The sequence below is a fragment of the Knufia obscura genome, assembly GCF_036327395.1.
Source record: "Knufia obscura strain CCFEE 5817 isolate CBS 148926 chromosome Unknown scaffold_11, whole genome shotgun sequence".
NCBI lineage: Eukaryota > Fungi > Ascomycota > Eurotiomycetes > Chaetothyriales > Trichomeriaceae > Knufia > Knufia obscura.
In genome coordinates this window covers 955,284-982,136 of record NW_027042697.1, presented here as the reverse complement: position 1 = coordinate 982,136, position 26,853 = coordinate 955,284, and the positions used below count along the sequence as shown (strand labels likewise).

General features: G+C 51.3%; 12 protein-coding genes across 12 annotated transcripts; 3 read left to right on the top strand and 9 right to left on the bottom strand.

Annotated features, from left to right (window-relative positions):
- Positions 1-684: 684 nt before the first annotated feature.
- PMZ80_008674 (uncharacterized protein) lies at positions 685-2,868 on the bottom strand (the record flags this gene model as incomplete). Its single annotated transcript, XM_064877073.1, has 2 exons — positions 685-2,335; positions 2,861-2,868. The coding sequence occupies 2 exons, from the start codon at positions 2,866-2,868 to the stop codon at positions 685-687; spliced, it is 1,659 nt and encodes a 552-aa protein (XP_064727460.1).
- A 95-nt stretch (positions 2,869-2,963) lies between these two features.
- On the bottom strand, positions 2,964-4,010 carry PMZ80_008673 (uncharacterized protein; the record flags this gene model as incomplete). The annotated part of the gene is made up of 4 exons (XM_064877072.1): positions 2,964-3,281; positions 3,330-3,660; positions 3,713-3,875; positions 3,926-4,010. The coding sequence occupies 4 exons, from the start codon at positions 4,008-4,010 to the stop codon at positions 2,964-2,966; spliced, it is 897 nt and encodes a 298-aa protein (XP_064727459.1).
- Positions 4,011-5,028: 1,018 nt separating this feature from the next.
- Positions 5,029-6,042, bottom strand: PMZ80_008672 (uncharacterized protein; the record flags this gene model as incomplete). The annotated part of the gene is made up of 1 exon (XM_064877071.1): positions 5,029-6,042. One exon carries the CDS (start codon positions 6,040-6,042, stop codon positions 5,029-5,031), a length of 1,014 nt encoding a protein of 337 aa, XP_064727458.1.
- A 356-nt stretch (positions 6,043-6,398) lies between these two features.
- On the bottom strand, positions 6,399-7,739 carry ZPR1 (nucleolar zinc-finger protein; the record flags this gene model as incomplete). The annotated part of the gene is made up of 1 exon (XM_064877070.1): positions 6,399-7,739. One exon carries the CDS (start codon positions 7,737-7,739, stop codon positions 6,399-6,401), a length of 1,341 nt encoding a protein of 446 aa, XP_064727457.1.
- Positions 7,740-7,979: 240 nt separating this feature from the next.
- PMZ80_008670 (uncharacterized protein) lies at positions 7,980-8,543 on the bottom strand (the record flags this gene model as incomplete). The annotated part of the gene is made up of 1 exon (XM_064877069.1): positions 7,980-8,543. The coding sequence occupies one exon, from the start codon at positions 8,541-8,543 to the stop codon at positions 7,980-7,982; it is 564 nt and encodes a 187-aa protein (XP_064727456.1).
- A 327-nt stretch (positions 8,544-8,870) lies between these two features.
- Positions 8,871-11,622, top strand: DBR1 (lariat debranching enzyme; the record flags this gene model as incomplete). Its single annotated transcript, XM_064877068.1, has 3 exons — positions 8,871-8,909; positions 8,960-9,061; positions 9,109-11,622. The coding sequence occupies 3 exons, from the start codon at positions 8,871-8,873 to the stop codon at positions 11,620-11,622; spliced, it is 2,655 nt and encodes an 884-aa protein (XP_064727455.1).
- Positions 11,623-11,899: 277 nt separating this feature from the next.
- On the bottom strand, positions 11,900-13,252 carry PMZ80_008668 (uncharacterized protein; the record flags this gene model as incomplete). The annotated part of the gene is made up of 1 exon (XM_064877067.1): positions 11,900-13,252. One exon carries the CDS (start codon positions 13,250-13,252, stop codon positions 11,900-11,902), a length of 1,353 nt encoding a protein of 450 aa, XP_064727454.1.
- A 489-nt stretch (positions 13,253-13,741) lies between these two features.
- Positions 13,742-18,548, top strand: PMZ80_008667 (uncharacterized protein; the record flags this gene model as incomplete). The annotated part of the gene is made up of 3 exons (XM_064877066.1): positions 13,742-13,879; positions 13,922-17,447; positions 18,121-18,548. The coding sequence occupies 3 exons, from the start codon at positions 13,742-13,744 to the stop codon at positions 18,546-18,548; spliced, it is 4,092 nt and encodes a 1,363-aa protein (XP_064727453.1).
- A 997-nt stretch (positions 18,549-19,545) lies between these two features.
- PMZ80_008666 (uncharacterized protein) lies at positions 19,546-22,480 on the bottom strand (the record flags this gene model as incomplete). The annotated part of the gene is made up of 2 exons (XM_064877065.1): positions 19,546-22,294; positions 22,371-22,480. The coding sequence occupies 2 exons, from the start codon at positions 22,478-22,480 to the stop codon at positions 19,546-19,548; spliced, it is 2,859 nt and encodes a 952-aa protein (XP_064727452.1).
- Positions 22,481-22,971: 491 nt separating this feature from the next.
- Positions 22,972-23,546, bottom strand: PMZ80_008665 (uncharacterized protein; the record flags this gene model as incomplete). Its single annotated transcript, XM_064877064.1, has 2 exons — positions 22,972-23,097; positions 23,145-23,546. 2 exons carry the CDS (start codon positions 23,544-23,546, stop codon positions 22,972-22,974), a joined length of 528 nt encoding a protein of 175 aa, XP_064727451.1.
- Positions 23,547-25,307: 1,761 nt separating this feature from the next.
- HPT1 (hypoxanthine-guanine phosphoribosyltransferase) lies at positions 25,308-26,042 on the top strand (the record flags this gene model as incomplete). The annotated part of the gene is made up of 3 exons (XM_064877063.1): positions 25,308-25,340; positions 25,421-25,527; positions 25,574-26,042. The coding sequence occupies 3 exons, from the start codon at positions 25,308-25,310 to the stop codon at positions 26,040-26,042; spliced, it is 609 nt and encodes a 202-aa protein (XP_064727450.1).
- A 141-nt stretch (positions 26,043-26,183) lies between these two features.
- Positions 26,184-26,540, bottom strand: PMZ80_008663 (uncharacterized protein; the record flags this gene model as incomplete). Its single annotated transcript, XM_064877062.1, has 2 exons — positions 26,184-26,438; positions 26,493-26,540. 2 exons carry the CDS (start codon positions 26,538-26,540, stop codon positions 26,184-26,186), a joined length of 303 nt encoding a protein of 100 aa, XP_064727449.1.
- Positions 26,541-26,853: the final 313 nt, after the last annotated feature.

The following is a 26,853-nucleotide window of genomic DNA, read 5'->3' as shown; positions in this document are numbered from 1 at the left end:
AGTCCTTGAAGACCTAAGAATGTCGTAACAAGAAGAAAGGAGAGAGTTTGACAAAACCTTGTTGTACTGTGTATAAGGTGCCAAATAAGTGGTATGTAGTTGGTTAAGTTACGTGGAGGCGGTGGCTGCGTATATATGATGACTGCGGGTCGTAACTGCCCAACAACCTGTAATTCGATTGCTTTGAATACCTACCTTATGACGACAGCTTGATTCGTGACTTCCGTAAACCAGTATACGAGGGACGTCGTGGGAAGGTGCCCTGCGGCTATGACTTCCATTCTTAAGCTTTCGGTAGTGGAGGAACTTGAGGCTGTAGAGTTGATTTAGAGTTGTACCAAACTTCACCATGGTGCTAATTTGTAGCCCAGGGCATCATTTGAAGTGTTCAGCTTGTGATACAGAATTACATTGTGAAGTTCAACACGGATTGATCTAGGGTCGTATGCGGCTGTTTCCGTGGATGCGCAATACCTTCACAGAGTATACTGGACTTAACGGACGACCAACCGGATAATTCTTATCATTGCCGCGAAACTTTGCCATCAGCTTCATCGGAATTGCCGCGCCTTCGAAACTGCCACACTGCTGGCTGACCATTTTCGAGTCATAGAGCAACGCAGTCCGGTCTGTGGATTTGACGCACGTAGGCTTCTCTCAAGAATCTTCCAAGCACTTTCCGCCTCACTTCTGACCCCTGATGTCGTTCAGCAGAGCTTCAGCCCCAGCAGGCCTATTGCGACTGTCTGGCCTGTTACCATTCGCTTCCCACAGCGCACTAGTAATCACACCAGTCATCATCCCCGTCCAGTGTGCCGCAACATCGATCGTCTTCTTCCGCACACCCACAAAAGCGTCTATGATCACAAACCCTGCCAGGAACAACCAACCCTTAGCACGAAATTGTTCCTTGTACTCCGAAGGGATGAAGATAAGGCTGAAATTGTCGTCCCTATGAAGCCACATATATGCAGCCGTGATACCCCAGATACTCCCTGAAGCTCCGAGTGAAGACGAAACCAAAATGCCCCTGAGCACATATGAGCTCAAACTGACAAGACTACCCAGCAGCCCGGACGCTAGATAGATCGCGATGAAGTTTGCCCGCCCGACATCCTCATGCAAGGCTGGGCCGAAGATGAACAACCCAGCCATATTCATTAGCAAATGCCGAAACGCATGCTGACTGAACACGTTCCCCAACATGCTGAACATCCTAGGATATGCTGGAATAACAATGAAGTAGTTGTTCAGCATCCTCAGCGCAGGAGGAAACTTCCACGCCAAGAACACAGCAACATTGAGACCCAAAATCCCAATACACGTCGCCATCGCCAGACTCGTATCAGGCATTATGCGCTCGCTGCGCCTCGGTGGCTCCCAGTACTCAGTCAGGAGATAAAGTCCACCACAACAAGCCAGCACAAACACCAAACTGGGCAATATGCGCTGCGCACTCGTCATGTTCGCAATCTCAGGACTTTTAAGCGTCAATTTTGTGGATGCCCTCTCCCTCGCCCTAATAACCCACTTCTCGAACTCATTCGGCGGCCGAATAATCTTCCCACCCTCACTCACTTCAACACCCTGCTCCGGCCGCTCAGCAAGCGCCTGACTCTTTTCTCTGGCTTTCACCTCCGCCTCCTCCATAGACCTATCAATCCGCTCCTGCATCTGACGTTCCTCCTCTTCAGCCGCAGCTTCATTCGCGGCCCTGATCCTCTCAAGCTCACTTCTGCCAAAGACATCTTCGTTCTTCTCGGCCAAACTAGCGTAGTACTGTCCACTTTGGGGCCCGTAGTAATCCGAATCCGAGTCCTTCTCCTCCTTCACCACCTGACTCGCATCCTGCGTCTTGAATAGACCCAGCCGTTGTCCCCGTTCCATCAGCGCACTCGGATGTTCCTGTTCCCGTGGGTGATCCTCCCTCTTGAACCGGTCGAGAATCGCCTGGTCTTCATCGACGGGGTACTTCGCCCTTAGCCAGTCCAGTGCGGCGCGTTCAGCATCGGGGTAGTCGCTGGGCATCAAGGATAGTTCCTCGTCAAGGGGGATGTCGAGCGTTCCGTCGACGCGGCGCGCATGGAGGACTTTCAGGAGGCGGTTTGAGAGATATGGACCGGGATGGGAAAAGCCGAAGACAGTGAAGAGTTCGCGGTCGTTGAGGGGTTCACCGCGGAAACTGAGGCCCTCTTCGTGGGTCTCGTCGTAGGGTCTCAAGCGGTGGAGGATACGCGATGGTGCGAAGGAGGTGGGCGCTGTTGTCGCGAATGTTCGGCATATTTGGAATGACTTGTTTGTGCTACGTGTTGACAGGCCTAGATGACTCGCGACGCTGCATCGTGGTCTTGCTGACCGGCTATGATATGAGCGAAATGCTTTTCGGAGTAGTTGACCTGGCTGCGGCCATGGTGTCGTCCGCGAGCACAGGCCCACAGAGCGCGCTGCTACCGAGGTAACATTGTTCATGACCTTTTGATCACCCCTAAACGCTCGATATGGACGATCTCACGTTCGCAACGGCAGCACGAGCACTCACGAGATGGTCAGATGCAGCATGTCATCATTGCAGAAAGCCATGCGAAAGAGGTACTACGGCGGCTCCAGAAAACCGAAGCGCAGTCGGGTCGGCCTTGTCGGGTACTCCTCGTTAGTTCCGGACATACGGTGTTGCCGACACCCCAACTACGCATGGGGCAGATCAAGTGTACAGTTAGTGGCAGTTCTGAACGTCTGGGACGTGGTACTTATGGCTAGGCTGTACTGCCACTACTATGGATTGTTTGCTTCGGGACTGCTTAGGATAGACATACTCGGATCTCTCGACCACTTGCCCGTGCCATAATAGGCCAAAGCATACCTTCTCATCATCAGGGCCTTGGTATCTTTCCAACTCCTCCCCCGAAAAATAAACGTACCACTGTAGGTTACGTGGGGCAAAGCTGACTGGACGCCTACCAGCGCTACAGCTCGAAACCACTACTACATGCACCAATCTCGTTGAAGTACCACATATGGTCACTAATCGTTGCCATCAAGGTACCTCCATTGCCCCAAAGGTCGAGAATGCCAAAACTCTTCTGAATGTAACCAACAGAGACAGCCTGGTTAGATGGTGCATTAATCCAATATTCCGGGCTCACGTGTCGGTAGTCCAGCAGGTAGCCAGGCAGTTTCGGGACAGCATCGGCTGCGTGTGTGACTCGATAGTTGCCACCATTTTGTCCGGTCACAAAGTTGGCGAAATCAGCGTTGCCAACCATGGGTGAGCCATAGGTGTACTGATAATATGTTAGTCAACATAATGACACGATCGAGTTGATACTCACAAGAGCGATGTCGAAACCTTGTTGCCTCAGATCAGCCGCTGCAAGTGTCGCAATGGCACCACCGAGACTATGACCCGTGGCGGCAATGCTGTAGTCCGGATGGTCGCTCTTGGCCTGTGTTAAGGTTGCTGTTATGCTGTCCTTCGAATCATCCCAGGACGAAAGGAATCCACGATGCACCAGACAACCAGAGCAAGGTGCGAAGGCATTGAAGTCAATGTTGATGTTGCCAATCCAATTGCTTAGGGATGTCGAGCCTCGGTACGACAGAACGATCAGCTTGTTCGTGTCGTCGACGGCGACGAAGCCAGTAGCGTCCGCCACTCCTAGGCTGGGGGTCCTGTTAGCACTGACTGTCTCAGCGTTGGAAACCGCAGACTCACTCTTGGAACTCCAAAATAGATGTAGCACCAGCATTATGGACGTCGGGGCAGTTCCCGCTGGGGCAGCTGATGCTGCCTTCCAGGTTGTTATTGCCTTTGCAGTACGCGGCTGCTGCATATTGTTCGTAAAGACTGAATTGTGATAGTTGTGTTGAGCTGATGGCTGTCGCTACGTCAGTTATTGCCACGGTACGAGGGTCGTGTGCCGCCTACCTCGTCTCTCAATAGGTGCCGTTGGTAGGGTGTGAACTAGAAGCAATAGGGAAGCGAATGTGATGCACGAAACGAGGGACAACATATTGACAGATGAAGGAATGTGTTGTTTGTACAAAGAGAGAACGCGAAGAAAGACTCGCTACTAGAATATCACTGATACTTGCTCATTGAGTTAATTATGTCGAAGGTTGAGTCGTGGGGCAGAAGTCGCCCGCCATATATACGAGTCGAGGAAGGAGAGCACGGTCCAAGTTGTGGAGATGGAACCCGAACCTTCTTGCTCTATCACACAGCCATGTCGAGGATGTGAAACTGAGAGAAGTATGCAAAGATAGCTCGAGCCAGCCCTACTTGAGCATCTTGCTGTGACGAGCCACACTCGGAAGATCTATGCCGCTCGTGATGAGTCGGTAGTGCTTGCGGGTAGAGACGAAGTCCGCCGGGTCATGATGCTTATGTGTATCAAGCTGTTGACATCTGAACCAACGACCTCGCAGAGCATGGTCAGGCGAATGGTTGCCTCTGATATGGTGTGTACTAGAGGAGTAGACGCTGCAGGGAGAAATGACCAGATCTAACAATTCTCCAATGAGATCCGGGGAAAGGTCTCTTGCTGAAGATGCGCTAAGATCAGCCGCTGGAGGAGTGGAGCATTCGCCCTAGTCAGTCTAAAGCTGCCTCATTGAGCAAGTTCCCCGACAGCAGCCCCCAGGGGGTGACGAACCGAGATGGATGTGCACACTGTGCGACATGGATCGTGTGCCGGTTGCCTTTATCACGCGGCCAGCTGTCACGACAAGTCAAATTTGTACGGGCGACAGAACATGTGGCGGCAGTCGTGGATTGCATCGAGGCACTGCTCATGAGCTCAAGGCAGACTGGAGTTTGGTAGACCAGAGACTCTAGAATAGTTCATTCAGCGCCTGAAGTAGAGTTTACCTTATCTATACACAAGGCATGTTATACATTCGAGTTCACCTGTACATCCTTGCGCCTGACTTCAATAAGAACCATGAGTTCTCCCATGACCTAACCAGTATGCCCGCGCTTCGTCCGGGAGGCGCACATCAATTACCGGCAAGCTACTCCGGTTGTATTGTTCACAACACAGCAGCCTTCCTCTCCTCTTCCTGCCTCACAAACCGCCTCTCAGCACCCCCAATCAACTCCTCATACACAGTCCAGGCCAACGCAGAGCTCAGGGCTTTCCTGCCCATTCTCAGCCCAAGACCATCAAAGAAAGACCTCATCCCATCTTCCTTCAACATCAACCGCGTAGCCTTAACCATGTTCCCGTATCTCTGCGGCATAAGCTGCAGCCTCGTTTTCACCGCATCGAACGGGTTCGTCATAGCGGTCGCCGTCGTCGCCGCGACTACACCGCTGAGCGCATTTATCGTTGTCCCGCTTAAATTAAAGACTGGCGCAGGACTCGTCGCATCCACAACCGTAGTATTCGTCGAGAACGTCTGATTCAGCCACGTCTTACTGCCCTCGTAGAAAACAACGTATAGGCCCGCATACGGCGCATCCCTGATAGCGGTTGCGCCGAACCCAGTAAAGAACCCGCGTAACCCTTCGCCGCGGAAGATAGATGATATGGCAGATGGCAGACTCTTGTAGGCGTAGTAGTTGCTCTCGTAGCGCACCTTAATGACCGTCATAGGCATGAGGACAAACCCCGCCAGGACTCGCGCGGTGGCACCAGTGACCAGATTCTGAGTATTGCTTAGCTTGGGAAGCACAGTGCTTCGCCTGGCTGCATCTGGACTTGCGCCTCCTCCTGTGAGTGTGCTTGCGTATGCTGCATTGTTGGCTACCAGCTGCCGCAAGCTACTCAGACTGGTGAAGTAGAGCGCTGAGCCGAAACCTGTCCGTAAAGCTGACGGGACTGTCCCGCGCCAGAGACTCGCTATTGGAGAGGGACCTGAGAGGATCGTTCGTAAGGTTTGGGAGAGGGTGTGCGCGCCAGATTGCTGGACGCGAGTCTTCAGCAGATCAGCTGGCTGGAGGAGGACAGCAGATGAGATGCCTGAGCATAGTCCTGCGAGGAAATGGAAGGTTGGATGGGCTTTCCTTGAGCTCACGGGGCGTGTTTGGGAGCCATTTGACATTGCTCGGGTCGCAGGTGGATGTGCGACTGTAAGATCGATGTATCGTAGATATTGTGGCAAGCTACATGGTGGTTCAATTGGGAGCCGATGCCATCGACTAACATGATATGTCAAGCATAGTAGGCTGCCTTGCGACTTGATACGAAAGGCTACGGGTGATGCAGGAAACAATGTTCGTGGTTGCAAAATGTCAAATGCGCTGAAAATAGGTGACGGTTGAGGTGTATGAGGTCATCGGCAGAAGGGCCAAATCGAAAGTCTCTCCCTACTGTAGTCGTATTCACGTATTCAGTATGAAAGCTCGCAAAGTGCTCATCAAGTCGTACTCATTCATATATGCCAAATGCACCGGGTATCTAGTCATCCGCATGATAGTTCTCCGTCTTCATGTCATTGAGTCCGAGCTCTTCCATCTCCAGCTCTGTCCTCTCGTACTCCTCGATCGTGATCTGCGGATCTGGTGCATCACCATCTGTGTTTTTCTGCACAAATGAATTGGCAAGCGGGTCGACCAAGGTTATTGAGAAGGCGAACTCTGCTTTCAGTGCCCGATCCAGCTTATCAAAGAAAGTATCCCACCTCGTCTTTGTATCAGCTGCCATCGAGTCGCCAGGTTGCATGCCATCTCCGTCCTCAACATCAAATATCTGTCCACGCAGCTGATCGCGCACCTGGGAAAGTAGTCCCTCCACAGTTGTGAATCTCCCGCCTAATGTGCCAGGCTGCACCTCTAACCCTAAGTCCGAGCTTACTAGCTCACATGTCTCAGACTTCAGTATATCTCTGGACATATCGACTTGGTTTTCTATCCTTAGCGTGATCTTCCGCCCCTTCTCGGGTATTGCACCACCAGTCTTGATATCGTTTGTCTTGTAGCCGCAATGCTCACATACCGTAGCCATGACTATGACATCCTTGAAATGTGGTATGTTCACCTTCTTCATGTTTACCGTGCAAGGTTTCGTGCAGGCTGGACATTCTGATGGTATTTCGTAGATCTCGCCATCGACAATGTTCACGCCTTCCATAGCATCTCTTTCTGCCGGTTCTGCTTCCCCTTCGGCCGCGAGCCCCAGCTGTACGTTTTGTTCATGTGATCGATTGTAATCTGTCCGGACATATTTGTCACCCTTGTCATCTGTGGAGGGTGTGATGAAGGAGTTGCCGGAGATGTCATCAAGCATCACCGAAACGGGGAAGCTCTTGCCTTCAAGCATAGACGTAAGCTTGGCTATTATACCTTCTAACGCTTGATACACTTCTGGCGTCTGCTCTTTCCTCGTTGGCTGGTCATATTGAAGATCTGTGAGGACTTTTGAGAACATGCTCTCAAGCGTTGTGTATTGGCCTGGCGCAGGCGGCATCTCAAGGTCAATATCTTCTATTTTAAAAACTCCGTTGTCGCTTCTTATTACTTGACGCTGGAAGTCCTCTTGCTGTTGTAATCTGAAGTGGTACTTTGAGCCTTTTGGTTGGATCTCGCCTGCGCTCTTGACTGTATTGTTTTTGAAGCCGCAATGGTCGCAGCTGAAAGACTCGAGGAGAACTTCTTTGAAATATGGGATTTTGATCGGGAGAATCCGAGTCATGCCATCGTCGCGACAATTCATGCATAAACTTTCGATCTCGTAGAGCCCATTTTCATTCATCTCGGGTCGTAGGATTTCCGGTTCTTGGACAGCGCCGTTGGTCGCCATGATGAGGACTATATATCGAATTTGGTACGTATCAAGCAATGACTTGTTCTCCAGCAACAGTATGGGTGCTTGTGTGGTGAGAGTTGAATACTTTGCACAAACGATTTCCAGGCTATGACTGATTGCGGCGTGACGATGAATCGAAAAAATTATGATGAGATTTAGTGCTAGTCATCCCCGCGACCGCCGATCCTAGCCGGGAAGCTGCAGTAGTCAGAGCTTGTTTTGGGCCTGCCAGTGTTAACTTCCCCTGGTAGACATGAAATCCATGAGTGAGAAGCCGGGAGCGCTGGACTTGTCCTTCGATTTGTCCATCGTTGCCTTCAACCCCTCTCGGTCCTTTCTCTCTTTTGCCCTCTTCTTGCTGCTCACCTTCGTGCCTGAAAGCGAAGAAGCAGTAGCGGGCCTGTCAGTGGCTGGCGCTTCCATTTCGATGACAGGAATTTGTGCAGTCTGCCTGCTTGAAGTTGCTCGAGCTGCTGCCCCATATTGCTTCACGGAACGTAAGCACCTCCTACATTTTCTGATAAGAAGCTTCCGTGCTTGAGCGCCTGGTCCAGCAGCTGAAGCGGCCGACGATGGCTGCCCTCGCTTGCCTTTGACATCGACATGCCGAGACTCAACGCCTATGCTGCCACAAGCTGGACAGCACTCGCTCAGGGCTAGCTGATGTGTGTCCTCCCTCGAACCTCTGAGCAGTAAGGCATCGCGTCGGAACTGCTCCGCTGAAGTCGGGCTGCTGGAAGAGAGTGTCTCTGCCGCTCGTTGCAGGAACCGTTCTCGAGGTCCTCCAGCGCTGCTCATGAAGACTCTCGATTGATGTGCCCTTCAGCGAACTCAAAGCTGAGGATCGTGTCAAAAAGCAGGAGTTCGGCCCTAGCGTTGCCAAGAGCCGCTAATGATTCTAGCGTCCTCGCGCATCGATGGACTCTGACTCTTTCACCACTGCCTGATCACAACACTTCGCTTTGTCCGTACTGATTAATGCTCGTCATACTGCCCGTGCAAATTTTGAACGTGGATCTCTACTGAAGCTCTTGTCAGCCACAACTCGCAACAAGCTATGCGGTTTCTTATTGACTGCTCAAATCCAATAGAAGATACCAGAAAATAGTGCCAAGACCATTCGACATGTCGTCTCAAGGGCTACGAATCGCGGTGGAAGGTTGCGTGAGTGGCTGTTACCATGGCCCGCAAACAAACTGCTGACACGACTGTAGGGCCACGGCACACTCGATGCCATTTATGCATCAGTCCAGAAGTCATGTGAGATCAAAGGTTGGGATGGCGTCGACTTGCTCATCATCTGCGGTGACTTCCAGGTACACCGGATTCAGACCTTTCTCTGAAGCACACTGATTTTCGACAGGCGGTACGTAATCAAAAAGATCTGAACGTTACAGCTATGCCGGCGAAATATCGTAAAATGGGCGACTTTCACCAGTACTACTACGGAACAAAGACCGCGCCATATCTTACGGTATTCATCGGTGGCAACCATGAAGCCAGCAATCATTTGTTTGAGCTCTACTATGGTGGTTGGGCAGCTCCAAACATCTACTATCTAGGCGCAGCGAATGTCGTCAAGCTCGGTCCACTCAAAATCGCGGCAATGTCTGGCATATACAAGGAGCACGACTACAGGAAACCCCATTTTGAGCGCCTGCCATACAGTGAAGGCAACATGCGAAGCATCTACCACCAACGAGAGATAGACGTCAGGAAGCTGCTTGCTTACCGTTCTCAAGTTGACATCGGCTTGTCACACGACTGGCCACATCAGATCGAGTGGCTAGGCGATCACAAATTCCTTTTCTGGAAGAAAAATTATTTCCTGGAGGATGCACTCAAAGGCGAACTTGGAAGTAAGGCTGCGGCATCAGTCATGGACAGACTACGACCGTCGCACTGGTTCTCCGGGCACATGCACTTCAAGTACGCTGCTGTGAAGAATCATGAGAAATTCGATCAGAGCTGGATACAACAAGCTCAAGAGCAGTATCGACAGCCACCTCGGAAACAAGTACAGATCTTGAAGCGATCAGAAGAGGCCAGACAGCAAGATAGAGCTAGAGCTAATAGTGAAAGCTCGAGCATAGAGCCAGCGAATCCCGCCGTCGCGGCAGCCGTGTCTGGCTGGACCAGTTTCGGTGACACTGTAGAGGGGCAGGATGCTGAAGCCTTCGAAAGAGAAATGCAAGCGCAGAAACAGCATGAAGAGCAGTTCGGAAAGCGTACAGTCGCGAACTACAACTTTGAAGAGACTTTCAAGGAGGTCAATGTGGCGCAGGATGGCAATGCCCAAAACAGACAAGCTCTCACATCTGAACAGAAGCCTGTTCAGCAGATACCCCAACTCGATGGTGCATGTTCCTCCTCACAGAAACGTCGACGGAAATCGAGCCCATCAGACAACACTCAAGCAACTTCAATGTCTCGGAATATGGATCAGACAGACGGAGTTGCTCAGCAGACCTCGAACGTCACGAATCCTGACGCAATCGACATCGACATGAGCGACTCCGAAGATGACGGCAGTACGAAGGCCATATTGCCGAAGGCAGCGCAGCAAAGCAGAAACATCACAAATCCCGATGCGATCGACGTCGATATGAGTGACTCAGAAGAAGATTCAGGGACGAAGATGAGATTGTCACCAACGAAAGGTACGTCTGACTCGAAGACCCATGAGTACCGCCATCCCACTGGTCGTAAACTCTATCATCCTTACCAAGAGTTCCCATCCCCAGCACGGTCATCCCCGAAGCTGGCTTCGATCAGAGAGATGCGGTCGAAAGAGTCCGTGCAGCCGTCCTTGGCAGCTGCTGGTACTGTCGGCTTCAACCCTCAAGGCGCAACCACCATTATTACCAATTCTATAACCCTACTTCCACAGTATGCTGACTCAAGCTCATTTCAAGGTGGTGCTGCAACGCATAATGACCCCGAACAAGTACACGATACCTCAACCCCAGCACAGCTACAGAGCCCAAGAGCATCCACAGACTCATTCGTCATCGTAGAGCCAAGTGATACGAGTAGTGTCAAGCGAGCACCGTCGGAGAAGGCACAGAGAGAAATAGAAGTCCCAGAGGCTCGGCCCGAAGAATCACAGTCAGTTGAAAAGGCGAAAGGCGAAGATGAGGTGCCAGAGGATGTCAGAGCTCAATTGGCTGCGATGTCCGCGACATTTGCTCGAGAAGAGAAGGTCGACAGAACGCCTGACTTACCATTTCCTTCCGAAACTATCCCAAACAAGATGACGCGGTTTTTGGCTCTGTCCAAGGTCGAGAAGGGAAAAGATTTCGAATTTCTGCAGCTCCTCGAAATCGATTCAATGACCACCAACGCGACTACAGAAGAGCTTGCTCGACCATTGAAGCTCGAATACGATCCTGAATGGCTCGCGATTCTTCGAGTCTTCGCACCTGAACTCGTTGTGGGTGGTGCCTCAAATCAAAAGATCTCTCCTCACCGAGGCGACACATATTATAGAGATCGGATACTAGAAGAGGAGGAATGGGTTCAGAAGAACATTGTCGATAAAAATCTACTCGTTGTTCCCGAAAACTTCGAAGTCACCACCACAATAGACCAGCAGGATGACGGCCAACCACAGAGTGACAGCGATATGCCACGAGAACAGACTAACCCACAAACGGCCCAATTCTGCGAGTTGATCGGAATTGAGAACAAATTCGACTTCAGCGAAAAAGATCGCGATGCTCGTATGACTGCCGGCACGCATGGAGGGGGTGGTGATAGCTACCGTGGAGGTCACCAGAATTTTAGCGGCGGTGGCCGAGGTCGAGGCGGCCGTGGTGGTGGTCGTGGAAGAGGGCGGGGTCGAGGCAGAGGAGGTAGGGGTCGTGGCCAGTGGTAGAAGGAGAGCGACGTATTCTCAATGAACGTCAGAAGTCACCATGCTGCTTGGACAAGTGCATTCCTGGTGTGCATTCCGGCATCTGTACAAATACTGGGAGGATCATGTGTCAGCGTTCAAAGCAGGCTTTCGCTTTTAGCATTAACAATTTTCCAAAAGAAGATACCCAACAAATCACCAGAGGGTGTACAAGCATGGTTAAAAGGTGGATATTGAAACGAACACAGAGAGTGCTAAGCACAGCCAAAGAATGAGAGCTTACAGAACTTATGTAACATCATGCCGTAGCTGCAACAGCTCTACCTCTGCCCTTCTTCGCACTTCCTCCTCCTTTCTCCATCACATCGATCCTTCTCAATATCTCTGCTTTCCATATTTCATATTCTGCTGTTCGTTCTTCACTCAGATAGTCCACTGCGTCGTTCATCATTGTGCCCAACCCGGGCAAGAGCACATCCTCAGGGTCTTCTTCTTCCACTTGTCTCCTCAATTCTTCTCGCTGTGACTCAAGATTAGTTGTCCTTGACGCTTTCGATGTACGAGCAGGCCGAGGCGTCGCATCATCGTCCTCGTCCACGTCGACCACGTTCACCTCTTGTCCTTGAGACTTGCTCCTCGACAGCTTCAATGGCGCAATGACATCCTCGGGCACACTCGACCACCAGCTTTCGCCCTTCCCAGCCTCAGTTGTCCAACCACTATCATTTATCCTCGCAATCCACTCTTCAATGCCAGTTTGTGCTTCGCTGTGCTCGCCAGTCATTTCGAGCAACTCAATACTTCGCTTCGACACAGCATCGTATACATCAGTCGTCAAGAAACCCTTCTGCATCTTTGTCAAGGTCATGAGGAAAACAGCCACCACCAATCCCAGCACATCCTGCCTATGCTGCTCGGCTTCCTCTGGCAACTCTGCTTCTGCGGACCGTGGCCACTCCCCGAACAAATCAAGCACAACGGACACACCGGTATACACATGCGGCACCATCTTCGTCGTCTTGAAAGCCTTGCACAACGTCCTTGTACTGGGTAACACATAATCCGGTGCTTCAACATCCTTCTTACCCTTCCCTGCCGAAGCCTCAATTCTGCCCACAAACCCATTCGTCTTCTTCGGCGTTGCCCTCGCCTTCGTAGGCATCGCAAGCAAATCCCCAGTCCTCCTCTTCTTCGTCGGCGTCTCGATCTCTCCCTCGTCATCCCCATCCAATCCCAAAGCCTCAATATTCCGCTTCCGCCCCGTACTCCGCCCGATACCTCCACTTCTCCCACCCGTCGTCGGTGTCCTCACTTCATTGTCCTTCCCCTTCCTCGGCGTCCCCCCATCAGCCTCGACATCCCCGAGCGTCTTCTCCAAGAAACTCAACAACTTCCCATATACACCCGGCCGACACGGCGCCCCATTCCCACTCTTGATGTTGGGAAGCCGCAACTGCACGCGCAGCCGTCGACATGCGATCTCTGCGCATGCATGTGCACGCGCAATTTCTTCGTCGGGTTTCAGGTTTGAAGCGCGTTGGCGGGAGAGCGAAAGGAGGGTTTCGGCGTGGGAGAGGAGTTTGGGTGGTGGGGGGTAGGAGGAGGGGAGGAGAAAGAGGAGGGCGTGGTGGGTTGGGTCTGTGGTGGACATGAGGTGGTGGCTTGCTGGGGGGGCTCGATGCAGATGGAGGGTTGCGGTAGTTCTCCTGCAACGGTAGTAAGAAGTGATAGAGAGAAAGATGACGTTTTCTGTTGACAATCTGCGCCCGGAACGCGCTTCAGACGCGCATCGTTTAGCGCGTAAAGTGCTTGCATGATCTGCTTATCTCCTGTTCACCTCATCAATGCTACGCAGCACTACGATTTTACGTATCGCAGCATGAGCGAGACCTATGCACAGCCTAGAATAGGAAAACGATCAGAAACAGGCACATAAAAGGGCGGCAAGATGAAGCATATGGTGCTAACCGCCAGCTATGCGCTGTCGAAACAACGCTCGTTTCGACCGGCCAAGCGACCTCTTGTAGACAACGACCATGTCTGAATACATGAAGCTCGAAGTCCTGGAGCGCAGTGTTCGTCGAGCTCGCAGAATGAGCAGCCATCCGTTAGCTGTAAGATCGCACCTGCACCAGCAAAGATGGACAACTCACTCCTTCACGGGTTGGCTAAGAAAGAACCTGCTAGGATCAGCATCAGCGAGGTTGAGGAAGGCTCAAATGCATGGCAAAGGTGGCGCCCTTTATCGCTCAGGAGGTCGAGCTTCTTTGCAACCATTGTATGGACTTGTTGCTTGGTAGCACTGATTGCTTCGTTGCAGTACCTTGAATACCGCCACGGTGCCGTATACTTCGGAAACAATGGCGACAGTCTGCCTGAGCTGCAAAGCGCCCTCGTCCAGTACCTACCAGTTGTACTTGCTGTCACCTATGGCTTGTGGATCTCAGTCATCGACCTCGATATGCGACGGCTTGAACCATGGTATCGATTGTCAAACAATGATGACCGCGGACGTGTCTCGCCTCTCCTTTGCGGTTACGATACAGATTTCTTCCTCAGCGTGGCTAAACAGGCCTTTCGGAACAGGCATTGGGAATGCTTTATCTGTATCACGATTTCGGTCCTGGCAACGCTCATCTTGCCAGCCCTTTCAAGTTCTATGTTGGCTGTGACTGCTACCACCATTAAGGATCCAGTTTCTGTGACAACGACCCAGAACCTGATCAGTACCATCGCACAGGCCGAGGTTCTGTCTGCAAACTTCTTGCGACATGCTTACTCAGTGGCCTGGCTTGGACAAGGTCTTCCAGCTTTCACCACCCACGAATATGCTTTGGCACCACTCAATCCGGCAGACATTGCTAGCGATGGTAGAAATGCAACACTGATAGCTCCTACCACAAGATATTGGATGGATTTCGGGTGCTCGGAACCCGTGTCTTACACCTATGATACGACTCCACTTTACGGCGATGCTCCTGCAAATACAGTCTACATTGATGACGGCCAAGGCTGCAGGGTTGACGCTCTGACCGACGATATGGACTTGGAGCGCGGCAATTACAATAATACTTGGATCGCTACAACTCAGTCGTTCTCAACTTTGACAGAGACTTGGAATGGTACCTGCGGTGAGCGGCCTGGCCTGAGCATGTCCATCTTCCGAAGGAAGGGCGACCCTACCATTCACAATCCGCCTGTTTTCGGTCCTGGTGGTAATGCAACTGCGTTGTTCTGTGAGCCTCACTACTATCAAGAACCTGTCATGGCGACGATCGGGGTCGACAAACACATTGCCATATCCTACACGTCGGTAGGGTCACCAACAGAATTGACTGCCAACATCTTCAACAGCAGCCACTTCGAAAGTACCTGTTCGCTTGGTGCGAGCACTACTGGTGTTCAAGAGGAAATCGCCGACCAGGGCAATCTGTGGGACGATTCGAGATTGCTCGACCTGAGCATTACCTCCACTTATTCACCAATGTTCGCTTTTGGCGTTGGGCTTAATAGTCTACCTGCAGAGTCATATCTACAGCCAGGGCAACTACGAAGTACCTACACGAAGGCCTACCAGTTAGCATTTGCGGTAGCCCTAGGCTCCATATTTGAGCCAGCTAACCAGCAGAATGTCAGCGCTGTGCTTTCATCAGAAGTCGAGGCTGTGCATCTTATACCTGAATTTGCAATTGCTAGTCAAGTACTCCTAGTTGCGATCGCCGGGCTCTGTCTGCTTCTTGAATGGCGAAATAGGCGAAGAGCGTTGTTGCTCACTAAGGACCCAGAGTCACTGGCAGAAGTCATGTGTTTGGCGCAAGATCCAGGCCTGCAGTCGTTCTTCTATGGCTATCATGCCTATAACGCAAAATACTTACATGACTCCTTAGGTCCAAGTGCAATTCGACTAGAGACTCACGGTTCGATGCAGCCCTTGTTGAAAGTGGCGGAGACACCAGATGCAGTACCGACAACCGAACCTACGACTGTCGAACCCATCATCTCAGAGCCAAAACATCCGTTCGAGGTCTCACAGGCAGCTCTGAGTTGCGCGATTGCTCTCACCATACTGAGCGTCGTGTCTCTATATGTGTTGGAGGCCATGGCCTCCAAAAGCGACGGTTTGCATCTTCCTTCTAACAACAGATTCGTCACTCAGATTATTTTGAACCTGCTGCCAACGGGCCTAGCGACAGCTCAGGGCGCATACATGGCTCTTGTCTGCCGACTGTATTCATTCTTGAGTCCGTTTTTGGACCTCAGACGCGGCAATGCACTTTCGTCAAGCACTTTGTCAGTTCGATACACGTCCCTACTTCCTCAATTCCTTGGGTGGCGCGCCGTTGTCTCAGGGCATCATCTTCTCGTCGGCTTGAGCATGGCCACCTTGCTGTCAACTATTCTACCAGTTTCTTCAGCGGCTTTGTTCGAGCAGAGGAGTATCTCAAGTGCAACGAGTGCTGCCGTTCAAGTGGATTACCTGCCAAAGTATACCCAGCATGAGTCCGAACTTAGTCTCGCAGTGGCTGGTGGACCTCTGTCTACAGGAGGTGGCAAGAATGCATATCTTGTCAACATCGTCAATTTGACCGGCGGGACACCCTTGCCTCCTTGGACGTCAGCAGAATATGGCTATATTCCTGTTGCGCTTCAGCAGACTCATGGCCAAGCGGACCTGCAGAGCTATGATGTCGAGACTGTCGGATACGCAGCGGATCTTCAATGCGTTGATGCTTTCAGCTTGGACCCTCAAGCTAATGTCAGTCTCACCTTCAGGATCAATGGTACATTGGCGCAGCTTCGCCTAGACGTCAGCTATACCGAGACTGATGGCGCTGCACGCCACTGCAGTATGTGGCGTCCTGACCAGCAAGCAGTCGGCTTCGGCGACGTGGGCGGATCGCTGTCCTCTGACGCCCAGGCTTTTGAGATATCAATCCAGTCCTGGGAGATCGGTACTCTGAATGCTTGCTCCGGCATTGTTGTAAAAGGCTGGGTACGTGCGAAGCTTCTGGGTGACTCCCAGAAGGCCACCACATCCGAGACTGGGCTCGACTACAATGCTACGCTGATCACATGCCGCCCACGTCTCAAGACTCAGAGGCAATCGATCCGTATCAGTCCGAAAGGTGACATTCTTTCCTCCACTTCGCTAGAACCTCCAAACTACCAGCTTCCCGTGTCGGTGAACCTCTCTGCGCCCCTCAAAAAGACCCTCAACCTCTTCTCCGATGAGTACGGTGCAATCGACCCCCTCCAATGGCGCAACAACACATTAGCTATGGACTGGTTCAATTATGGCCTCAAGACCTACATGGGTAACGGTAGCTTCCTAGACCCTTCACAGCCTGTTCCACCAGCTGCGGATGTCGTCCCAGCCATGTCAGCATTGTTCAGCAGGTTATTCGCCGTACAGATGTACCTCTACCGCGACTTCCTAGAACCAGCGTCAGAGACTTCACATCACACTATTCCAGCAACAGCATACCACAATACCCGCCGCATCTTCATCTCAAAGCCAGCCGTGGTTGTCACTCAGACAATTCTGACCTTCGACGTCATCGTCCTAATCATCGTCCTAATCATCTTCCTCATTCATCTGCCCAAACCGTTCCTCCCGCGGATGCCATTCACCATTGCCTCACAAATAGCGTACTTCGCTGGGTCTCGTGCTGCGGTGGAGGTCGCTGCTCATCGTGGTAATATGAAAGGACTTGACGAAGGGGGTGCTCGCTATGGGTTTGGGACTTATATTGGCAAAGATGGAGCTGGGAGGGTCGGCATCGAGAAGGAAGAGTTCATCATCAGGGATTGTGAGATGAAGTGGGCGACGTGGCGTGAACAATTGGGTAGTATATGGCGAGCATTTATAGACAGAACCGGCATACACAGTGGGTCAAGGCAGTTGAATCGCAGAGGGAGCAACATTTGAAATGTCGGCGAGAACGATGGTATGCGAAAGGTGATCGTAGACAGCAAGCAGAGAGGGACCGATATCAGGTGCCGGTGAAAGCTCTTAGGCCCACTCTACTGGTCATGCGGAGTGGGTGGTAACAGTTCTGCTCTAGGCGCCACAATGCCGTCGATGCGGAGGTCTGATGAGTTCATAAGTATATGAAAAGTAGCCGTGTTCTCATAAGTGCATATGAACTCTGATATCGTTCTAAGGGCTCTGTAAAGCACACTTGCTCAGTTGGACGCATTTGTTGGGAGGGACTTGGGACGGGAAATACGGGGTAATGGTTCAGGAACCGATCCTTGAGAGTTTCGTGGCTTGTTCCGAATGCCAGACTATGCATACTTCGACCGGCGGCATATTCGGGTTTGTTCGAGCGCGATTGCTCCGAATCAGCTGCAGTTGACCGATCAGTCTTTGGTTGAGGACACGAACGATTTCTGACCTACTTAATCAATGGTTTTGAACGAAGACAACCTCAAAGAACAGATACTCCCAGCCCGCATCAGCGCGTGTAGCGCTCACTCACCTACGCATCAGATTCGGCCGCTGGAAACCATTGACAGTTGGCTTTACAGCGGAGATCATGGCAGAGAAGTCCATGGCTGGCTGTGTGAGGACATGGCCAGGCAAGCTGCTGAGACTGGAAGGAGCATGTCTCGCAGCAGCATCTATATGGGCGTACCGGAAGGCTGGGGGGTCGTGGTGGTTCTTTGCCAGTGGAATTTTTGTCCCTGGTCTGAGCATGGTCGGGTATTTCTCAGACCCTGTCACAGGAGCCGCCATCTACAACCTTGGCCACACTGAAAGCATTCCGATCCTCTTACTGTGCGCCGGCCTCGGGCAGCGGATTCCACGACTGATCAGCATCGCACTTATTTGGCTTGCACACATCAATCTGGACAGAATGATCGGTGCAGGACTCAAATATGGTACGGGTTTCAGCGATACACACGTTGGCTTCTGGGATGGATTTCGACGGCGCAAAGTGTGAGCGTCTATGTCATCAGTGCGGTAGTTTTGTGCCAGCGGTTGATAGTATCTCGATCGTTGCTGGACGTACAAATATGGGTAGCCTGGACCCGTCGGCAACGCGGAATCGAGAGAGGCGGACAAAACGGACAACCATGAGGGGAGGATGCCGCCAATTTTCCGTCTTGGCCCACATCAAGCCAACGCCACGAACTTAGCGACTTACAGGTCATGGTCGTAACATTCAAAACTTGGTGCTAAAAAGTGGGTTCGTCATATGTGTCTTTCTAAGCTACAATACCTGCTCGGCGCCTGAGAAGAGCGCCGATCAGCGATGAATTCTAGGCGGCGGCACCTAGGCTTAGGGGCGATCTAGGCGCCCAGCCCTTAAAGATAATACAGGAGATGACGGTCTTTCCGAGGCCCACTTTTTACCACCAAGTTTTGAATGTTACGACCATGACCTGTACTCCTAGCACCCTGACAAGCACAGAATGCGGCTAGTTCGTTGGCGCGAAGCGCAATCCTTGAGGGCATCAGCGATCCGACCTAAGATGAGATCAGTCGTAGTAGCTGGAAACGTCGTGTTTTTCGCAAACTCCCACGTGCCGTTAGCTAGCGCATACCCCCATTCTTACGAAGCGCCCGACAATGTTGAGTCGCCAGAGCGCAGCGTGATGAAGATCGAGCCTGTACAACTAGCAAAGTGAGCAACTGCATCAAGAGACCCAGGGAAGCGCATTTACTTTCGTGCTGGCAAGCGAAGCTGAAGCAGATCTTGGTCCACAGCTTGTTCAAAGTGGCTTAAGCTAGCGCTGTGAGAAGAGAAGGGGGTGGTGCTATAATGGTTGCGACCCAAGCTTTACACTGGCAATGGAGGCGACCACGCTCGATATCGAAACAGACACATGGTGCCCTCCCGGGATACCCAGTAACAGAATATCTGACCCTCAAACAACATGTTTCCCTTCTATGTGTGTTGTTAACACAGCTTAGTCCATACACATGATACCCCACCCTCAGTACTCGAACCTTGTCTCCATGAACTCCTGCATACGCATCGCCGCATCAGTAGTGGGATCCATCGGCTCCGGCCCTGCCCACTGTGGCTGAGTAGGTTTCGCTGGTGGGCTGGGGTCCTCCAGGCCTTCACATTTCGGCAAGTCCTCAACGCGACAGCCCATGACCGCATCGAAGTGCTCACCAAGGTATGCTTTGAGGTAGACCATATCCTTACCACCAATGCGCGTAATCAAACATCTCGTCTGTTCACGACGTAGCTCCCAGTCAGCGAGTGACTTACTCCAGGCCTTGTGTTCCTTCGTACATTTCCAGCCGATCGGCGCCTTAGCCTGTTTACTAGCATGTATCTCAACGTTGTAATCAGAATTTTCCAGGAGATATGGTGTGCGATACTTCTCCAGATGTTCTTTCTGCTTCTCGGTAACAGCGAGCCTCAGGGCTTGTCGTTCTTTGCTCTCCATGAACTCGCCAAATTTCTTGCAGACCGAACAGCCACAGTACCGCCAGCTGTTCGCCGGCCTCGTCCAATCACCTGGTGGATGAGGTTCTTCGCCCACAGATCGAGTGATATACAAGCACAAAACCGTCAAGACGAAAGGGGCAATGCTCTCGAAGAGAGTGGCGTCCTCCTCAACAACGAGATTCGGAACCTGATGGTTGATAACTGACCCAACGAAAGGAATCACGACTTGTGCAAGGTAGTCAGTGACACTGTCGTCCTCGTGATGATAGTATGGCTTGCCAACATTTGGACCAGCGACCCACATCTGGCCATTCTTTGCCCATTTACGTAGGGCGGGCAGCGCCGCGCATATCTGCTCGAGAGTTCGTTGTACCGGAAGGACACCCAAGACTAAGGTGAATTTGAGTAGCTCACATAGATTGTCATGCCGCAAGTCTTGCCAGAAGGTGAAGTCAGACCAGAACTCCGCAAGAGCTGTCTTCTGGTGCTGGTCAATACCGGGCTGTGTACTGCCAGGATCCTTTAGAGCCAACACGAAGTATGCCTTCGTGGATGCACTGGTGCCCTTCAGAAAGTCGGAAATCCAAGCATGTACGTCGACACCACATGTTTCGACCACATTGGCCAGTGCCGGTCCATCACCGCCATCCGCCTTCAGCTTGGAGGTGAGGATGTAATGCAATGCTTCGTGATACCACTTTCGAAACGTCGATCTGTGCGTCTCTGTGGGTGGCGGTGTTGTCTCGTTGAACGCAAGAGTGATATCGCCAAGTATCGTATATTTTGCTGACAATGTCACACCTGATCTCTTCCATAGGCTGTCGTCTCTGATAGTGACCTCATTCTTCGAGACATAATTGGCGTAACCTTGGAGATGTTCCGGTTTGTGACTCTGCTCATACAAGATCCTGTCGATGTAGTGAAGCCAGCCATGCTCCAACGATGCTTGCACAACTTGATCCATGCAGCTTTGTCGCTCTCGAGCTTTTACAGATTCTCGATCATGCCAGTAATTTTCTGGCTTCGCCGCCCTGATGACGATCTGGCATATATCGTCCAGCTCGAATTCAGCCTCCTCGTCTTCCAAAGCCTTTGGTCGCAAGTCTTCGAACATCCCCAGAGCATCAGCAAGTTTGCCGCTGTGGGACATCGAGAACTCGAGACTTCGTGGAGGTGGCACCATAAGCAGCACTGTTGTCTTGTACTTGAATGTTGACATGGCTCCTTCGTTCCCAGTGTACTCATCATGTTCCGAGCCAGCGTAGTGATTATCCTCCTCGGCAGTTTCATCCTCTTCCAGGCAATACCCATCTTTGTAATCTGGTTCAACTAGAACCTTCTCTCCATCTTCGTCAATGATACAGGTAAACTTCAGCCGGCGATGATACTCGCAGTCAGACATGCTCTGGCCGAACATAACCTCTTTCTCAAGTGTCGCAAGATAGAAGTCGTAGAAAGCATGCCGACAAGCGTCGACGAGATACTGGGCTGCCATGGAGTCCCAACCTTTCAACGAGCTCAAATTCAAATTGCTCTCACTGTAAAGATGTGTCAACTTGTAGATCATATAGCTCGGAAAATGCTCGGTATTGTCGACTATCTCCTCGGTGATTGCACTGGTGAAATCTTCGAGAGCTGCAATCATACGGGATTTGCCTTCGCCGTCTGGCGGAGCTTGGCAAGGCGAAGTAGATGTCTGGACCAGATTGTATGTCAAGACAATTCTGTAGCCAGACTGTACCTTCTGTACCTCATGGGAGACATCAGAGTACCAGGCCGCAAATGATGTTTCGAATGGTGATGACTTGGCACTGTCAAACACTTCTTGAATGTCATTGTGCTGGAGGACGACTTTTCCTCCTTCATGTTTGGACGGCAAGCTGATTACCAGGGTTCCGAACATGCCAGTGGTCTTCTCTGAGTCCTGGTGGGACTTGAAAAATGCACCCTTTTCATACATCAACAGCTTGTACAGCTCTGCCTTGACGTTTTCTCGACCGTAGGACAATCCCAGTTTGTCGTATGCCTTAGTAGTGATGTCCCAGACGAACATGTCCCATGCAGGATTAGTGATTTGGAGCTCACTACTGTCGAGCTCGTAGCTACACCGTACTGAAGGATCAGTGAGTGTTTCCTCGCCTTTGCCGAACGGGCTGAGGCGGCATTTTTCTTTCAGTGCAGTAGCATCTCTAGACGATAAAGGGAACCCGATCAGTCCAAGCTCTTGCACTTCGATTCCTGGGTTCGGCGCAGTGGGCGAAGACTCGGTGTAGGCGAAAGACCTGTCCAAAAAAATTGTCAGCCACTGCTAAAAGATAAAGATTGTGATCACAGGGTGTTTCTGTAGGTTGGGCTTACCCTTCCTCACTCAAGGAGCACAAAGCTTCAAGCAATTCTTCTTTGATGTCACTAAAGGACTCTGGTAAAGGCTGAGGTGGCAGAGGCGGGCTGTCCCAGAAATACGACATATTGTTTGATGGTGGTAGCACAAATTTGATCAGTATTTCGAGACGTCGGTGCTTGCCACGGACGAAGATGACCAGCATGTGTTAGAGATAGGAAAGGATGTCAGTGGAAACAAGTGCAGCGCTAAGAGACGCGTCCAAGTGTACAAGACGCGTTCCTTCCAACTTCACTATCTTCCCTCTTGCCACTTTCCACTTTCAAACCTGCTCACCGCACTAGCGTCACTTACTGTCCGCCATGCCTGTCATGCTCTTGATGATGTGAAGCAGTTGGTCCGGCTGACTCAACATAACTGAATGGCCAGAATTGACCCTCTCGATATTCACGTTAATGCCACGAGCTTTAGCCCTGTCAATCATCCCATCCTGTAGAAACAGAGGCACTGCATTATCCTTCGTGCATGACACAAAGGTCGTAGGCACAACCACCCATCCCTCGAAGGTCGCCGGAAACATCTTTGTCCTACACCCACGCTCATTAGCACTTATCAATACTACACACTGGGAGACACAAACGCATAAGAATGAGATCTCAGCTCTCCCAATAGTTCCTTCTGCATGTCTTCAGGGAGATCGTTGTAGAAGGCCTCTTCAGGATTGTTCGGGTAGACATAGTCGCCCTGCTTGTCATCAGTCCGCCAGCACAACCATGATACCTCGCACATACCTCCCTCCTCCACAATGGTGGTGGTACACCACCACACCAACTAATCATGCTCTCCGCAAACTCGAGCATAAACCCAGCCACGATGCAGAACTTGACCATACCGCTATCCGCAAACTTCTTGATCGCACACGACGCAGGTACAGACCCATAGCTGTGTGCGACAAGTAATACTGGGGTGTCCGAATCGACTTCGTGGGCAATTGCGTCGTCGATCGCCTTGATGTCTGGTACCATTGACCACATTGCCGGACTGCCGGGCTCAGCCCCGACTGACGGTAGCTCGCAGCGGATGAGCTTGCCTGTATACCCTGCATCTTGAAGCTTTCCGATGACGATGTCGTAGCACTTTGTCGTGTGCCATGCTCCCGGGACGAAGATGATGGTGCTTGCTGTGGAGGCCATCGCCGAGTTGTAGTAGGGCTCACCTCGTTACGCTGCAAACTAGACTGGTCAATACACGGGCCTCGATGGGTGAAGCGTGCGCTGCTGGAGAGCCATGATCAGAACACTCAACCAGTCTTATACCCGTGCGATAGATTGCCATGAACGTCGGTGGCGGGCGCATGAAGGCGCACCATTCCTACTCAAGAACATGTCGGAATCACGCTCACAGATTCTGCATAAGCGCTGTGCATAAATGACGGATGGTAGGATACCAAGCATACACGCTATATTGCTGAACGAATATCATCTAGGGGAGAAAGACAACAGCGACGTGTCGAGCGTGTCTCGAGCTTCAGGCGACCCCTATGCGAGCTCCAATCACATTCGGCACAGCAGACCCGTTATGGCTTGGCAATTCTTCGAGTTGGGCCAAAGCAGTTTTGGACCACTGCATGATACTCAGCGTAATGCAGATCGTGGTAGTGAGCATGCTCGGCAATCATCACATGTATACGAATATCTACTCGACGTAGGTCAAGCACCCTGTAGGGTAGCCTCGAAAGCGCCTCAAATACCTCACTCTGTACTACTATATTGATTGACTTGCCTAAGCCCTTATCGCCTAGGTTAAGAGCCCAGACTCTCCTCTGTACAAGTCCTCCAGTCTAACCCATCTCCCTTCCGCAGAACCGGGATCTATCGCGCTGGTGGAGCTGGCCAGGACTGGCACCGGTTATCGCCAGGAGGAAGTACGAAACCTTTGTTCTTCCCGTGATCGCACATTGAGAACGTCCTTGGACCGGTGCAGAATATCTCCCCTTCGTTGGCGCAATCTACAGGCATGAGGCTTATATAGTTCGAGTCATCAGACGTTGGAGCCGCCATCGAAGAGATCACCAGTGTCGCGAACATGGCCAGGGGAGTGTGAAGATGCATGATTAGCTTACCTTCGTGGTTGTGTATGATACTTTGTTGGTTTTATTCGTTTGTTTTTCAGAATGATTGGTTATATGCATGGAGCAAACTTGAATCTTGTGGGAACCAGGGTTGCGTCCATAATGGGAAGAGAGTATTTATGTGTAGCCTGGACACACAATGAGATGGGGTTCCTTGTGTGTGATCTTTGTTTGAGGGCTAGAGAGCACTGGTTGGACAACTTCATGACTGAGCCTGTTCTATCTGATTGGGCGAGCTGCATCAATCAGGATACAGCACAATGCTTCGTTCTTTGTACGGGGTCGCCTTCATCAGATATTGATTAATGAGCGTGCGATCGTAATAACGAGATTCTTCGGGTGATCTTGTGAGATTAACAGTGTCGGTACATGGCTATGCTTCACACTCCAAAGCCAATGTCGGTCTTTTCTATCTGATCTGTTCGCTGCGAGACTATGCTTGTTACCCTTGGTTTTTGCAGGGTCGGAAAGCATGACGACCATCAATATCAGAGAGTCGCGACCAGCGAAGAAAATCGTTGATGCGTCTCACTAGCCCATGTAATGCTGTTGTGTTGTGAGATCATATGAAGCGATTGCAAGCTGTTTCTGTCTGAAATTGCCAAGAGAAGTGAAGATTCCGAAGATCTGGGCGGGAGTCGCCGGCAGCAAGCTGCCTCAGGCATTAATGACTGCGACGTAACAATTTTTGGTCGACACTTTCGTATTGTGTCTTTAGTGGACTGGACTTTCACGATGTAAACACAATAAAATTGGTCGAATTGACCTTTGTCTCTCTTCCAACATACCTGTCTCGTAGGTACGGTCGAATAAAGTCGCAAAGATGGTCGAAAAGATCTATGTTACCTACAACCAGGTCAGTCAGGTTGCCCGCACATGTCCCGCTTGTTGCGCTTGCAGCACGAGAGCAGTCACTGATGTTCGTGCTTGCAACAGATCCACAAATTATGCCAGGAAGCCGCCCCGAAGATCCTCAATGAGTTCAAGCCAAATCTTATGATCGCAATCGGTGGTGGAGGCTATGTCCCTGCTCGTATCTTGAGGTATGTAATCTAAACGATTCAGGCTGCATTTGTTAACATCCGCCAGGTCATTTCTCAAGCAGCCAGGCTCTCCCAATATCCCCATCCAGGCCATTGGTCTTTCTCTTTACGAGCAGTTGTCCGACGGAGGTCCAGTCGAAGCGCCAGGCACAAAGGTCACCCGAACACAATGGCTGGACTTGTCCTCTCTTGAGATGGCGAACCTGATCGGCAAGCACGTCCTAATTGTAGATGAGGTTGACGACACCCGAACAACGCTCGAGTATGCTGTGAGAGAGCTTGAGAAGGACGTCGAGACTGCGAGAAAAGAACAAGGAAGATCTGAAAAGACCACGTTCTCGATATTCGTGTTGCATAACAAGGACAAAACCAAGAAGGGTCATCTGCCCGCGGAGATGCTCGAGAATGATCGGTATATCGCTGCAGTGACTGTTGGAGACGTCTGGATTTGCTATCCTTGGGAAGCCGAAGACATCGACGAGCATGACAGTATGGCTGCGAAGCAGAGCATATAGATACCGGCAGCGCAGTGGTGACCAGCGAAGATCAAGGACAATCGTAGTATTCGGGTAGGGCGGTCGGAAAATATGCTTTCGAAAAATCACTGTGCAGCGCGGGAGCGGCCAGAAATTCATTATCTTTTTCCTTCACATCCTCTAATCCCATGCAACCTTTCTCTTGTCCAGGTCCTTCTTTGCCTGATCGATCTGACCCATAAGCTCTGTATATGCGTCTTCGGTGTCGTTGAACATCAGCACGCCCCATCCAAGTCGTCCCAGTAGATACGCTGCCAACGTAATCAAGGCCCAGAATGGCAGGACTGGGATAATCTCAACCTGGATCTTCGTAGGTAATATCGATGGGATAGGCGACGAATCTGTAAGGAGAGGCAGAGCGAGCAGGAGATATGTCTGGGAGTGCGTTAGTATTGCGCGACTCACAGAAAGTTGGCTGGCTCAACTGACCGAAGACGCCAACAAGGCGATCGAAATTGTTTGTGTTGCGCGGGTCATGTTGGCGGATACCACAGGAACTGGTATATGTTGATGGAAGAGTCAATCGCCGTATAGCGCTGCAATGACTTCTTATTCCCGAGGGTATTGCAAGGCAGGATCCGGATGGTAGAGTGGCCGTCTTTAGTGGAATAGCTGCGGTATTAAGTGTCGATACCGAATGTGTTCATTTCGAGGTCCCATTTGAAAAGGGGATAATGGTACGGTGGTGCAGATACACCACTAATAACTCTCTAACCTCATCGTTGATCGCGCCTGCCTTCTTTCAACCAGTGCCTTCCTTCGTAAGTATCGCTAATCTTGCAGAACGGAG